Source organism: Hakea prostrata, chromosome 10 (genome assembly GCF_041222555.1).
Source record: "Hakea prostrata isolate BN-2017 chromosome 10, UWA_Hpros_2, whole genome shotgun sequence".
In the NCBI taxonomy this organism is placed as follows: Eukaryota; Viridiplantae; Streptophyta; class Magnoliopsida; order Proteales; family Proteaceae; genus Hakea; species Hakea prostrata.
The window spans coordinates 47,684,273-47,700,285 of NC_142609.1; the positions used below are offsets into that span (position 1 = coordinate 47,684,273).

The following is a 16,013-nucleotide window of genomic DNA, read 5'->3' on the forward strand; positions in this document are numbered from 1 at the left end:
TAATAATGTCAAAATTAATTAAAAATTATGCTACGGTTGTCCTTGTTGAAAGACTACCTTCATCTTTCCCCTTCTCCGTCCCTTTCGAGTTTGAATCACCTCTCCGTCGATGCATTCTTTGACTTTTTTACCACATAGATTGTGTGGGCCTATGTGGGACCTATTGGAGACCCCATCTCTAAATTATATTATCATATTTAGACAAAAATTCCACACAATATGCAATTTTCCCCAATAAAGAATTGATCCAGACTTCCTCTCCTCCCTCCCTTCTTTTTGTTCTCCATAGCAATTCATAGCATCTACAATTTGACTACCGTACGGGACCTATAAAGGAAATCACCTTGCATATTAGGAATTTAGATCATCTCCCCTGATGAAGAGCACTTTACACTTCTTAACTACAAAATCAAGTGGGACCTATAATAAAAAAAAGGGTGTGGAACCCACAGTGGTCAAAAAGCGTCTGGGGAGCACTTTAGGGTTACTGATTCGAACGTATATATTCGCAATCCCATTATGTAGCATGTAATGATGAAGGTGACTAACAACCCTCACTCCACTACTTATCTCTTTCAAGTGGTATTCATGGACACTTCTACAAATGCTTTGTGGGTCTCATAGTAATTATTATGATTTATAGTTTACTTAAATGTAATTTTATGTATTTGAGGGAAGAAATTGAATTTACAAAGGTTAATTTTTTATGATGTGGGCAGATGAATTAAATTTAGCTTTGTGCACTCTTGTTTGTTTGTTTTGTTTTGTTTTTTCATGAATGAGGTGTTCAATAGGCTTTGGCCTTGATTTATAATGTTCTTAATTTTTAGTTTTTTATTTTCTCATCTTTTTCCTTAGATACTATTTTTAATTAAAGAAGGTTAAATTGGCAAAATAGACACTTAGCCTCTAGAAATAATAATTCTATATAAATGCTGATCTTAACCTAGCACTAGAGATAATGATATGAAAATGTTAATCTTCGAAGTACTATTGTTTTGAAAATTTTCTATAAAAGCATGCTTCCGAACACTCGTCATACGTCTAAAGGATTGACCCTTGTTCATTTGGATCATATTATATTAAAATTCCTACTTAATCTTTAGTTTTGTATTCTGAATAAAAAATCCAAATGTCATTCACAATAATAAAATGAGGAAATGTGGTGGCTGAACAGCCGTGTAAATTGCTTGAACAATTCTAAAAATTTTACCATTAAAATTTGATAGGATTAAATGTGGATCATTTATTATAAAAAGTTCAGATTTAATTATGATTTCGTTAGCAATCTAAATTTATTTCAATATTTTGGCTTAGCATAAAACATACATCTTATCATGTTAGAATTTTTTTTCTTTTTCTAAATATTACCTAAAAATTCACTAATGTAATGTTTTTTTTCTTGGATTGCAAAGCATTTTTTTACCCAAATTAATGTTCAATTGCTGTGTGTAAGAAACCATAAAGCCAAGTTTCATTAGATGCTCTCTAGTTGTTTGCTTGTAAATAAATAGTCTGGAAAAAATTACTAGGGACCACGTGTTGACATTTTATACATAAAACAAGTTCGGAGAAAAAATTTAAACAAATTAGAGAGACGTGGCAAAATTTTCAAAAAATCAATGAGGCCCTTATACTAAAGTAGGATAAACTAGGTCATAGATGGTGGCCATGGAGCATACCCCCCCCCCCCCCTCACCTATTGGTTGTAAGTAAGAGGGGATGTAGTAGTTATCAGGAGATGTAGTAATGGTGACCTTGTGAGTTCAGCTTATGCTAGTATTAACCCTGTTAACTACTGATATGAGCCTCAACAGCGTAGTCAAAGAACATGAAACTTCTCCTCCCAAATATGAAGTTTTACTAATAAATCATATTTTTTTTCTTCTTCATATCAAACCCGAAAAATTTGTTAGAAACTCGAAGAATCTAAAAATTAGAAAAATCTTGTTGTTTTTTGCAATTAAAATAAATTTAAAGTAAATTATAAATTGCATGCTTTAGTGAGGCTTAAACTTTACATTGCATGCTTTAGTATCTTAAATTATAGATAGAAGTTGTACGTTCATCACTTTTTATTCAAGATTCTGTTAAATTAAGAGTAAAATGCCCAAATTGCCCTCATTATAGTATAATGACCAGTCTACCTTCATTTAAACTTGATCACACCTAACTTTTCTCTTCACCCATGTTTTACCTACACCTCACCGGACCACCACCATCCGAAACCACCCCAACTCTCCATTGCCGGTGACCACCGCCCTCACCATCCCTGCCATAATCCCTCTCTCTCTCTCTCTCTCTCTCTCTCTCTCTCTCTCTCTCTCTCTCTCTCTCTCTCTCTCTCTCTGTAAATAGATTGCCGATTTGAGACCAATTCTCGACTTCACCATTCGATCCCTATAAGAGTTATGTGTCGTTTGTTATTGTCCTTAATAGTTAACACCCCTCCCTCCCCCCGGCGTGAGAACATTATTGGTTGCAAGGCTTAAAGTATCCCACGATACCATACGATACTAGCCAGTATATATCCATATTTGACCCAAATGATATGATACATCTCGATACGTCTCTCCATTAAATTACACTAAACTACATTAGCCAAAGTGATACAATGCTCAATACAGGAGAATGGGTCTCTTAAAATCAGCTAACCGATACGACACTAGATACTTTAAACCTCAATTGGTTAAATGACTATATTGCTTCTTTCCCAAAAAATTCTTTAGGCATCATAAATAGGTTGTGCTGCCGTGCAGCCCTTTTGTTTGAATTCGTTTAAGAAATAGTGGCATTCAAGGTCAACTTAGCCTTTAAGGATATATAGTAGGATCGACAGCAGATCTATCTACCTAGCTGGCGTTGTCATACTTATAATTGGTTTTCTATAAATTGGGTCCTCAATTGTTCAAATTAGTGCAGATTGCTTACAATATCTATTTTCCTTTGGCATTGGAAAAACATACTTACAAGTTACAAGTTGTTAAGATGGAGGTATGAGCCTGATAAGTGAACTTTATTTGTCCATAATTTTTAGCACAATAATTTTAATTTCACCAAAAGAGAGAGGGATTTTTTGGTAGCCAGTGAGGAGTGGTTACCAGTAGAGGAGGAGAGATAGAGAGAGAATGACCTTTTGGTAGAAATGGTGAGGGCAATGGTCACAGTCACCAGTAGAGGAGGAGAGATAGAAAGAGAGAATGACTTTTTGGTAGTAATAGTGAGGGCAATGGTCACTGGCAGAGGAGGAGAGAGAGAGAGAGCCATTTTTTGGTAGGGACGGTGAGGGCAGTGGTCACCGGCAGAGGAGGAGAGATAGAGGTGTAGACGGAGAGATAAAGAGAGGGATTTTTTCGTAGGGACAATGAGGGCAGTGGTCACCGGCAAGGGAGAAGAGAGAGAGAGAGAGAGAGAGAGAGAGAGAGAGAGAGAGAGAGAGAGAGAGAGAGAGAGAGAGAGAGAGAGAGAGAGAGAGAGAGAGAGAGAGAGAGAGAGAGAGGGATTTTTTTGTAGGGATGGTGAGGGCGGTGGTCACCGGCAATGGAGGGTTTGGGTGGTTTCCTAGTGGTCTATTGAGGTATAGATAGAAAGAAGGGTGAAGCGATTCCATTCATCCATCTAAAGATTGGATGTGAGAGAATTTAAAAAGGGATGGATTGGTCATTATACTATAATGAAGGTAATATGAACATTTTACTCATAAACTTAACAGAATTGATAGAAAGTGATGAGCATTAGTAAGGGAGTTAATTGTGTACCAAAATCGTTTAATTGCACCGAACCGTACCGTCTAAAACCACACTGTTCAAAATTCAGTACAGTATGTACCGAAACTGAATTTTTTCAGTACGGTTCCATTTTTAGGTACTCATACTATCGGTATGTACGTAAACCGTACCGAATTGGTACCGCACCAAATTAAGGAATATAAATATAATTTTTTAATTAAAACACTTTACCTTTATCTTATCCTTAAATCCTTAAATTTTTCATTTCTGTCATTCACTCTCTTCTTAGATTTACTTGCTTGTTAATATAAAATTCTAACGACTGTTTGATCGCAATTTCATTAGGATCTTAATGAACTAATAACAAAAGTGGCATATGTTCATTCGCACTAAATACCGTATTTAAACAATTTTTTCGCACCAATTTAATATCAAAACTATATAAGATCATTTTTGCTAGTACCGAAACTGTACCGTATTGTGAAAATTCAGTAGGGTATGATTCTAGTTTTTTGGTATTTAAAGTTGGTACTGTACCAAAATCGTACCAAATTATCAAAACATAGCGATTGACACCCTTATGAGTGTGCAAGTTGTAATTTTAAGAATATGCAATATGTAATTTATGGCAGTAAAATGTGAAATTTAGAGTTTAAGCTCGGCTAAAGTGAAGAATCTGTAATTTGCTCTTTAATTTATTAATTACTGTTTTTATTTCTGGATCTTTCTTCTAGAAAAGAAATTTTATTTTTCTTGACCCTTAGAGTCAATGGGGACGGCGGTGGGACCCACTGGCCAAGATTTCACAATTTCCACTTTCCTCTTCACTTCGAACTCCGTTTTCTAATGAGCTCCCACGTGGCTGGCAAGATTTGCCACACGATTGTCCCATCATCCTCATCCGTAAGATAAGAATATAATTCAATCTGAGCCGTTCGTACTAGCACGCTCGTGTAGATAGAATTTTCACAAATTCTTTTTTCTTAAAACTGGAAATATATAATGTGGGGGGCCGTTTTTGTCGTTAGTGCTCCATTTGGGATTTGCCTTTTTCTTCGATTTGACTCCACGATTAAACTCGATTTGATTAGTTTCTGGAGTCCGCTCGTATGCTCAATCTTTAATTCTGATTCGCGGAATCCATGCCGGATTCAAATCCAACAAAATCTTCTAGATATGTCCGGAAGTGGACACCGGTTAATTCGGTCGCCACTAACACAAAGATGTTCACCTAACCGGTGAATCGTCTCCTACCTTTCACCGACTCGATCGGTTTCACCCCAGTTTGAATTCTCGAATTTATCCCTCCCAAAGGTTTTAACTTTTAACTTTCTTCAATTCATATGCATTTCATTTCATTTCATTTTAATTTGGAGACGTTGGAGTTCTCATTCTCTTCTTCCCTCTCTCCCTCTCTCCCTCTCTCCCTCTCGGCTTCAAGTGGATCGGCGAGTATTTCAACGAAAGCTTTAAGGGTTGGGTGGGGCTTATCGAGACATGGCGATCGAACCTTTGCTTCTCTGTTGCTCTTCTTCGCGATTTTCTTGTTCTCGTCTTCTGGTTATCGAGGCATTTTCGGCTTTCAATATCTGTTTCTCTCTACTGGTTTCAGATTGGTGAAGTCTTGTCTGCAACTTTGGAGCGTTAATGGAGCTTTTGATCTTTTTTTAACTGCATAGGTGAGTAATTGTTTCATCTATTTATGGTGCTTGATGATATATGTTTTCTAATGACTGTCACTGAAAAGGAGTTGTTTTCCCCTTCTTTTGCACCATATTCGTCGCTGTACCCTTCGAAGTTCACGATGTTACAAAAAAAATTTATGCTTTTGGTGTTCTCCTGAGTTTATGCTGAAATGTCTTGTGATCTTTAAGTGTTTTTTCTCGGAAATTAGAAGCGTTTTCTTTTGCCTTAGTGACTAAGTTTTTATTAAATTACTTTTCGTTTATTTTGATATTCTGCATATGATTCGCGTGAGGAAAGAGTCAGATAATCTCTGTCTCATATTTTCACCGGATTCAATTATTTTTCTTCATTTAGTTTGTTCTTATCCTTCTACGATCGTCAAAGCTTTATTAGGGTTTGGAGTTTCGGAAACATTATCTAACGAATTATTACCGTTTGAATCTTTATGTTGGCTACATTTTAGCCGCGATCCTTTGTCTTTTCATTCTGGGCTTCTCTTCCGATTTTCTTGTTTGACAAGAAATGATTTTTGCTTTCTTTTTTGCCGAGTCGTCTCGGTAGTGTTGACGCTTTTTATTCTGTCCCTTGATCTTCTTGCTTTTTCTCCGGTTTGTCGGATCATTTGTTCATATATGATTCTTATATTGTGGGAGATTTTGAGTATTTTCGGTGCACTCAGGTAGATTTTTGGTTTATCAGAGAATGTGCGGTGGTCCAGAACACTTAAAATCATCTACATCGTTTCCGTCTCCATCATCTTCAGAAGAAAACAAATCCACTACTAAAGATATGAATCACTTGACTATTCAAACTGATGATTCTTTCGCCAGCTTACTCGAGCTTGCAGCTAACAATGATTTTGAAGGTTTCCAACGCTTAATCGAGCAGGACCCCTCTGCTATTGATGAGGTTGGTCTCTGGTATGGACGACAGCAGGGCTCAAAACAGATGGTCCTTGAAGAGAGAACTCCCTTGATGGTTGCTGCGACCTATGGTAGCGTTGATGTTGTGAAGTTCATCCTTTCTTTATCTGAGGCTGATGTAAATCGGTCATGCGGCCCAGATAGGATTTCTGCCCTTCACTGTGCTGCTTCTGGTGGTTCTGTAAATGGTGTTGATATTGTGAAGCTACTTCTAATGGCTGGTGCTGATCCCTGTTGTGTTGATGCCAATGGACGACAACCAGTCGATTGTATTGTTTTCCCTCCAAAGTTACCTAACTTGAAGGGTGAACTAGAAGACCTCCTCTCGAGTAATATTTCTGATGGTTCTGCTGCTCTGCGCAACCTTCGAGTGTCCACAGATACTAATAATTCTAATTCTAATTCTCTTGCGCGCTCTTCGTCTCCAGAGAATGAAACACCATCCTCTGCATCTGATTCTACTTTTGATTCTACATCTTTTCCTATGAACGTAAAGTTCTATGATCCTCCTGCATCGGAAAAGAAAGAGTACCCGATTGATCCATCGCTTCCGGATATCAAGAACAGCATCTATGCAACTGATGAGTTTCGGATGTTCTCCTTCAAGGTCCGACCTTGTTCTCGAGCCTATTCGCATGATTGGACTGAGTGTCCCTTTGTTCACCCAGGAGAGAACGCTCGGAGAAGAGACCCAAGGAAGTACCACTATAGCTGTGTGCCATGCCCTGATTTTCGAAAGGGTGCTTGTAGAAGAGGGGATTTGTGCGAATATGCTCATGGTGTATTCGAGTGCTGGCTTCATCCAGCCCAATACAGGACCCGTCTTTGCAAGGATGGAACTAGTTGTATGAGAAGGGTCTGTTTCTTTGCTCACACATCTGATGAGCTTCGCCCCTTGTATGTATCTACTGGCTCTGCTGTTCCATCTCCTCGTTCAAGTGCTTCTGCTGCTACTGCCATGGAACAGATGGCTGCAGCCATGAGTCTTCTGCCTGGTTCTCCCTCTTCAGTCTCTGTTATGTCACCCTCTCCATTTACGCCACCTATGTCACCATCCAATGGAATGTCTCACTCCTCTTTGGCTTGGTCACAACCTAATGTCCCCACCTTGCATCTTCCTGGAAGTAATCTGCAATCGAGTCGTTTGAGATCATCTTTTAATGCAAGAGACATTCCTGCTGAAGACTTCAATATGTTGGCTGATTTTGATGCTCAGCAGCAGCACCTCCTCAATGACCTGGCTTGTTACTCACAAACCCGTCTTGGAACCATGTCAGTGAACCAATCTGGTCGATCAAAGACCCTAGCACCTTCAAACCTTGAGGAGCTTTTTACTGCTGAAGTTGCTTCCTCTCCTAGGTACTCAGATCAGGCTTCCTCTGCTGTCTTCTCTCCCTCGCACAAATCAGCCGTTCTTAATCAGTTCCCGCAACAGCAAAGCATGTTAGCACCCATCAACACAAGCATGTTTTCCCCCAAGAGTGTGGATCACCCTTTTCTGCAGCCTTCTTTCGGTGTTTCTTCTCCTGGAAGGATGTCACCGCGGAGCTTGGAGCAACACTCACCGATGAGCTCCCGGCTTCCTGCGTTTGCTCAACGTGAGAAACAACAGCAGAAGCTTCGCAGCCTCAGCTCACGCGATCTCAGTTCCAGTACTGTCGGAATTGTTGGGTCTCCTGTAAATTCTTTGATGAAATGGGGATCCCCAAATGGAAAATTAGACTGGGCTATTCAAGGAGATGAACTGGGTCGCTTTCAGAGATCATCATCTTCCTTCGAACATGGGAACAATGGCGAGGAACCTGATTTGTCATGGGTTCAGTCTCTTGTGAAGGAATCACCACCAGAAATTAAAGACAAGTTAGCTGTTCAGACATCTGTAGCTGCCTCTTCCGGTGAGGGTTCAAATTCAATTTCTCACTTGGATGCCATTGATCATTCGGTTTTGGGCGCTTGGCTAGAGCAAATGCAGCTTGATCAGCTCGTGGCTCAGTAAAAGTTGACAAAAAAAATGATATTCTTTTACCGGGCGACGAGCCAAGAGGTAGTTTAATCATCCAAGAAGAAACAACTAGTAAATATCACATATTACTATTTTTTGGGTTCGGTGGAAAGGGTAACAGAACAAGAAGGGTTCAATAGTTTTTTCTTTTTGTTCAGAAAGAAATTTTATTTGTCACCATTTATTAGTAGTGGAAGAAAGAACAACACTGGGTTAAATTCGAAAACCCAGTAGTTGGATAGGTGAGCTCCTCCCTCCCTATAGTCTCCAGTTTTGCTTTTTTTTGGCTACATGTTTCATTGAAAATGAAACAAGAATAGCTTCTATGTTCCTTTTACAATGTAATTCTCACTGTTCCTTTAATCTCTATCATTTTAATGTTGAACATAAAGAAGTGGGTGTATCTTTCTGTTTACTGCATTTTTTCTTTCCTTTACTTTCTCTGTGATCTTTGTATAGTGGATTCGGATTTCAAGAAAGCAAGAGAATCTGTGAAGTGGTAGTTTTCTCTTCATTATGGGAAGTAGATAGTGCGGGCAACATGAGTTGGGAATTTTTTTTCAGCCTCGGTGGGGAATGCAGCATAGTATCTAACTATCTATCAAACTTTATGGGGAATCGAAGGTTGTCTTTGTTTTTCTTATTGTGGTTTTTGTTTTTTGTTTTTGTTGGTATCACTAATTTATTTTAGCCGCACAATGGTTGAGTTATAGTCAAGAAACGTGGGTTTAATTTATTGAGTTGGTATTACTTACACAAAAATGTGTGGTTAAGATTTAATAGAATTTATGTGATATTCATCTAATGTTGAGTGATATGTTTGTCACCATGTCTTTTTTATTTTCTGATAATAAAAGAGGGGATGCAGATGTGACAAACTTGCGGCCTTTGGTAATGGAGTGTTTGAACTTTTGAGTTTGATTTATGCAAGTATTAGCCGTGTGAACTTGCACTGGTCCTGTCAGCATATTCCCATTAGAGATCTAGTATAGATTTGTGTTTGGAATATGGAAACTATCAAATTGAATGGGAGTGAGCTGGAGATTACTAGACCACCATTAAGACGCATCAGGCTAACAAGGTCAGAGCTAATACAGTGACCCCATGATAATAAGTGTTGTATTGGCCAATTGGCTGGTTTGGATGATACTGGTATGATGCGACGTGTCGGCGGGCCATGATGAATGGATGTGGATTCGTTGTCATACCGAGTTTTTACGTCTTGCGCTGGCACCTTGCAGGTATGTAGGGTAGGTGCCTTGGTGGTGGTCCTAAATCCAATCTGTTTCTCTAAAAAGGGTGTAGATCAGTTGGGTTGCTGAGGGTCCAAAAACCAAATCTGTTGGTTTATATTTAGCAGCAGCACTGCTTGTCCCTGGGCAGGTGGATGTGTTATTAATTATCGGCTGAGCAATTCTGTGGTATGTACACATGCTCTTTTGTATGATTGAGATTAAATGGAATTCACGTGGTGTCTATTCAATGCTGGGCACTACTAGACACTCCAACATAGCAAGATCGCTTTAGAAAACGATGTGAAATCTGTCCCTTATCTTCTTTTCCTTTTATTAGTAAAGTTGGCAAATACAAAATGCAAGAATCAACCAAGAAATGCATTGCTTCTTTGAATTATATTGCTTAATTGCTAGTGGAATTAGTTAATTGGTTCTTTGATAATCTTATGTTCTAATGATAAGATTCACATAATAAGGATATTGGCTTGATGAGTATAATATGAGTTGTAAAGGTGTGAATGAATCAAGCTATGCACCATATGTATAACCAACAAAGGCCACAAAACCTTCAATACTGCTCTTTTCCTTTATCCAACCTTCCTTAGTGCTCTTACCCTTTTTCCCTTTTGGTTTACATGGAAATGCTTTGTTCCCATCTTCTTCTATTTGGCTTTTCAGATTTGTTTACCAGTTCTGAATTGGTAGATGGTTTGGGTTATCAACCCTAAAACTCTAATAAAGGAGATGTAGTGGTGAGTGGCAAGAGGATGGGGACTTTTCTCTACCAAATGTGTCATGGTGACATATAAAACTTTTGTAATGCTAGCTTTGGAAGTTTGATGTGAAGTTGGTTGTAAATTAATGGGTAGGTCTACCTTTATGCTTGTATGACTCAAAAGTGGCTCTGCTAATGCTTCTATGGTTGTAAGCAAATGAAATAGATGTGGATGTGTTTTTGGCACAATGGTAGTAGCCTCCTATGTAAAGGCAACAAGATTAAAAAGTAACATTCGAAATTCTCTTCGTACCTCTCACCCCTCTACCCTTTTCATCCTTGGCCTATAAACCCTCAGTCCTTGTGACTAGTTCGATGATGACGGAAAAAAGAATAAAGATAAAGACATTAGAGTTATTTCATATGGAAAAAATAAAAATAACACGTGTATGGGTATGGCCTTGTGAGATCATTTCTATTGGTGAATGCATTGGGTTTATTTCTCTTTGGTCTGGGCATAAGTGCTACCGGCTTTTGTGGATTATACTAGGCCTCCAGTGGGGCTCCGTTGACGGGGCCAATGCTTGCGCTAGTAGTGCACAGGGCTAATGCCTGCATAGGTCGCACTCAATAAAAAGTCTGAACATTGCGTAGCGAGGAGGCGCTAGGTCGCAGCTACTGCATCCCTTCTTTTCCTTACAAAAAAAGAAAAAAGAAGGTTTATTTCTTGCTTTTGAACCATTTGTTGATTTGCTTATTTCTTTGAATTTTCTTGGGGGACAAAACTTTTATTGTCAACATTCTACTTTCATGGAAATAAATCTTAGTTTGGTAAATTATCAAGAGTTAGAAAAATATAGGTTTTAATTAGTTTCAATAATATTTAAAAGTTCAATAGTTTCCATGGATAAAAATCAAGTTCACGTTGTGCTATGTTTTGACTCAAATTCTTGTACTTGATTTGGAAAATTGACTACGTACTGACATATTTTAGTAGGTGACCCGAATGACCTGTTTAAGGAGATTCGTAGTGGAAGCGGAGGGCTTGAGCCGTTATTTATATCGTATGTTCGTCTACCACATATATGATTGAGAGATTTGAGATTTTTGATTAGGTTTTGAGTAAGAGTTTTTGTAATGCGATTCTTGGCGAGTTGGTCGTGAAATCTTCTTCTGTTTTTCTTCTACTTAGTTAAAAACGTTTCTTCTTCGTCCGTAGACGTAACATACTATATCGGTGTGTGAACCACGTTAAATCTCTGTGTGTTTTTGTTTTTGTTTCTTATTTGTGGTATTTGTTATAGCACGTTGTATTTCAATTTTTTGTTTTTATTTATACATTATAATATTATCAATGTCTTTAGATGCAAAAATCATGATATTTAACTTGTAAAAAAGGTTAGGCATATTTTGAGATATTGGGCATCATTAAGCCACGAGAATATTGCTTTAAGATGTCGTAATTTTATTCTTGTTCTTTAAGTTATATAATGTTCTATCAACAAAAGATAAATTATGTCATTCTTTTGTGCTTGAGAAATTTGCAAAGACAACAATGGCATGCTATTTGATAATGACACAGTGAAAAGCAACTTTCAAAATATTTTAAGAATCATTTTTGCTTGTATTCGAGATTACTTTTGGAAATAATATAATTAACAACTAAAAGAGGGACATGTTGCCACTTTACTGATAGCGTGATAGCAACTTGATTAATTTAATCCCTAAACATAAGAAAGAAAATTAAATGATCTTATAAAATTCGTCATTTGTCACTTAAATGCAAAATCATTTGACTTAAAAAAAAAAAAAAAAAAAAAAAAAACTGCTTTTGAAGTTACAAACTCCACATAGTCTTTTGATAATCATAACTCAAATGTTGATTTTTCTTCCTTTTTTATTTTTTAAAATTATTTATATATATAGGATCTTCTCCCCTGACGGTCTGTGCTCCCCGATGGCTATTGACCACAAATTACAAGGGGGCCCACAAGATTAGGGTGACAGGTTTTTTTTTTAAATATTTTATTATTTTTTATTTGTGGGTCCCACATGTTGTTTGTCGTTGTAAAGCCGTCAGGGGAGCACAGAGTATAAGGCGCCCCTGGCCTCGAGAAGATTAAAAAATGACATTGTTTATCATAAGATGCTAAGCCTCACTAAGCCGAATAAGTCAGAGGCGGGACCTTGGTAGACACAACTCCTATTGTGTGGTGAAGAAGAGTCAATGGAGCATATACTTCCTCCTTGATGGAAATGTGTTCTAGACTTGCTGAGGCATGTGTATAAGCTAGACTGACGAGTCTAGATCACCTTAGGGTTGATTTTTTCCCTAATTACTATGGGTAGTAATGTAATTTAACAAAAAATGTAAATAAGTAATATAAAAACTTAGGGTTATTCTAGGGTATTTGAATAAATTAAAAATGCCACATCATCACTTAACTAACAGAGCTTAACGATAGGGGGACAACAGTAAATACAAACAAAGTCTAAGGTTGCATCAATAATTTCAAAAAATATAGGAGATAAGGTAAAAATTAAGCTATAGTATAAGAGAGCAACAATAATTATCCCAAAATAAAATCCAGATGATTCGTTGTCTGAAATTCAAGTTGTTGGTTTCCTATAATTTGGAAGCATTGGAGTCAATAAACTAGGTAAGTGATCCATTGTGAAACAATTCAACTCAACTCGATCTTTTTATCTCAACCAAATGGGGTGAAAAACATAGGATAATTAATAATTCTCCATAATTGAAAGTTATATTTGTTATCTGTAGTTAGGAATGCATGTCTTTCCTCACTATTTCACAAACATTCTACTGAACAATGAACTAATACAATCTGAAAGAAGCAATAACAAATTAGCACCACATAAGAGATTCACAGAAGCATCCCTTAGGGCAGATAAAACAGAAAATTGGAAACTCTACATAAAAGCCTTTGGAACTAGAAAAAAGTCTACACCTAGCTTCTTAAGAATCTCCAAGGACCAGTTCAAGTTCCCATCCTGCAAATATTAAAAAAAATTGAAACTTTTATACAAATTTGAGTGAAGATGAATCATATACTGCTGCGAATCGAAAATGGTATTACCTCCAATAGCCGGCTAATGCGGGTAAGCTCATATATAAAGTCAGACCAATCCAGATTCCAACAAAACCATTACTAGAAGACAGAAAGATTAAGCTCACAATGCTCACTGCAGCTACAAGGACCTGAAGAAGGAAGAGCAGAACATATTATCAGAACAGAATTCAAATGAACAGCTGCACTACTCTAACATACTTACCATGGCACATCCAGTAAAAGAAAAATCAGAAGCTCCAAAGTTGACACCATCATAGACAAATGCTAGGGAATTGAGAGGCTGAGAAGCTGCAACAAACTGATGAACAGGAGAAGATAAAACTCAGAATTGTTTGCATTTTTGTATATTAAATACAAACTGATTCTTCATCTGGAAGTAGATAAAGTAAATGGAATCACAAACAGAGCAAAGAAAAAGTGTCAATAAAATATGCACTTGACAGGGCAGTTTAGCTATTAGGCATTCTGAACATTGTCAGGTAAAAAGAACATTATAGAATCATGAGAATCACTTTGCAACCAAGCTTGGACACTGTCATCATCAACATATCTCTATAGTTTATGCATATCTAAAGATGAAAGCATGACTTGACTATGAGAACTGCTACATGAAAGTGTGAAAGGATAACATAGTAATGAAGAAGAACCTTCAGGTGCAGTGAACATGAATAAAGAGGAGCTGATGGGCACTTGACTAGTGCTGCATTACCATTTTTAAGGAACCTACTAAATTGTAGGTCCTTAATACTTGGAGGTAATAGTTCAATTTGTTTCATTAATCTCCACAACAGTATTACAGCAATGAAGTACCTAAAGAGTAAGAAAAAGCATGTGAGAAAAACAAATATATTAAATCATGAATATGAACTCCAGTTAAGAGAGCAGATTTGATCTATCCATTCCCCCCCCCCCCAACTCAGGAATAAAATTCCAATGACGATACGATCGATCTACTTCGAATTGTAACCAGATATGACTTACTGAGAAATGACATGGGCAAGTGCTGCACCACTGACACCCAAGTGGAAAACAAACATCAGTATGGGATCTAAAATTATATTTGTAAGATCCCCTGCAACTGAATAAGAAAAGACAAAAAATGTGCATTAATTAGATGTACTGAATGTGTTGACAGGAGTTACATAGGGGGAATGCTGGTGCAGGTATACAAACACATGTATACTTTCTAAGAACAAAGATGTCTGCTTACCAGTAGCAAATAGAGGAGTTTTTGTGTCCTTAAATCCTCGAAAGATCCCTTGCATGGCCAAAGAAAGAAGAACCGAAGGAGAACCAAGTGACCTCAATGTCAAGTACCTTAGAGCTGGGTTCATCATGGGGGAACCCAATTCATAAATAGAAAGTAGTATCTGTCAATGAAAGTTAATAGCCATGAAAACTACAAAGAAAACCATAATGCTTGTACCAAGTCCTTTGTGACCTTAATATTCCTAGTGAGAATACTTACGGATTTTACACCCATGAAACTCAAGACTGGTTGTGATGCAAATATCAGGAATATGGTTTGAAGAAGACCAAGAATCCTGCCGATAACCAATGCTGATGATGCTGAAGGAATATGCCTCTTTACATGTTTAGATTTGGATTTTTTGGATTCTCCAACAGTACTTGAAGATGGCTGAGACATGGCTTTCTCATTATCTGTAATAGAGACATAATCAAAGGACTATAGAGATTAAATTATCTAGGCTGCAATTTCCTATTCCATGACTCTTCATTCCACCATGGAAGTTAAAAAGAAAAGTCTTCATTCCACCATGGAAGTTAAAAAGAAAAGTGGACACATACCATATTCTGGAATGAACTCCACAATATCATTGCATTTGGACAACCCTTTCTCTAGATTGTTAGTTTCATGTTCATCACCATGCACTCTTGCAACAGTTTCTTCCTTTGCAACAAAAGAAGTTCTGATGCTAACAAGTGGAAATATTGTTACCTTTGACACCTGATTGAACACAGCAATAGAGACTCCCACAGCAGCAAGCTCCACAGGACCTATACATTATGGTTAAAAGAAAAACTTCATTAGCAATGAAGGAACCATTAAAATGCAAAGTCCCATTAACAATCAACGAACTTACACACTAATGAAAATTCATATAGAAACATAACAGTTTCAAAAACAGAGAGTGAAAAGCTCATTTGAGTAGACATAGAGAGTGGAGGGAACATACCAATTCGTCCAATGAATGCAGTGTCAATCAGAGAAGCAATGGGGTCTGCTACTAGAGCCAATGCTGCAGGAACTGCAATCCTTAGTATCTCCATCCCAAGCTCATCCTTATTGAAGACACGGCTGGACATGATTGCAGAGTCTTACATTAGTACTGTTGTAACCTCGTTGATCTTCGTAATATTCTTTTTCAGTTTAAACAGAAAGCAATGGAAACCGAATTTCAGAAAGAAAAACATCCAGGGAGGTGGACATTCTAAAACCATTTGTGGCTTCGTTCATTTTAAGTCACCTTGCATCCTTGAAGATGACAAAGAGGGGTATTTTTCTCGTCTTTCCTGAAAGAATGGTCTCCTCTGTACTGACTGGAACCTCATCTGGTTTGGGCACTGATGGAACCTCCTCAATGGCTGCTAGAACTAGAACTTCTGCCAT

The 16,013-nt window shown here is 37.6% G+C and overlaps 1 protein-coding gene and 1 pseudogene across 4 annotated transcripts; one reads left to right on the forward strand and one right to left on the reverse strand.

Annotated features, from left to right (window-relative positions):
- Positions 1–5,111: 5,111 nt before the first annotated feature.
- On the forward strand, positions 5,112–9,243 carry LOC149003564 (zinc finger CCCH domain-containing protein 30 pseudogene; annotated as a pseudogene). Of its 3 annotated transcripts, none has more exons than XR_016170314.1 (2): positions 5,112–5,407; positions 6,094–9,243. The product of XR_016170314.1 is annotated as a zinc finger CCCH domain-containing protein 30 pseudogene, transcript variant X1 (transcript). The 3 variants fall into 3 exon arrangements; XR_016170316.1 differs by having other exon boundaries at positions 6,098–9,243; XR_016170315.1 differs by having other exon boundaries at positions 6,114–9,243.
- Positions 9,244–13,837: 4,594 nt separating this feature from the next.
- LOC149003565 (protein DETOXIFICATION 42-like) lies at positions 13,838–16,013 on the reverse strand. Its single transcript, XM_089138839.1, has 8 exons — positions 15,871–16,013; positions 15,580–15,701; positions 15,191–15,400; positions 14,850–15,043; positions 14,592–14,751; positions 14,363–14,459; positions 14,029–14,191; positions 13,838–13,933 (listed from the first exon to the last, which is right to left on the reverse strand). Exons 1-8 carry the CDS (start codon positions 16,011–16,013, stop codon positions 13,838–13,840), a joined length of 1,185 nt encoding a protein of 394 aa, XP_088994965.1.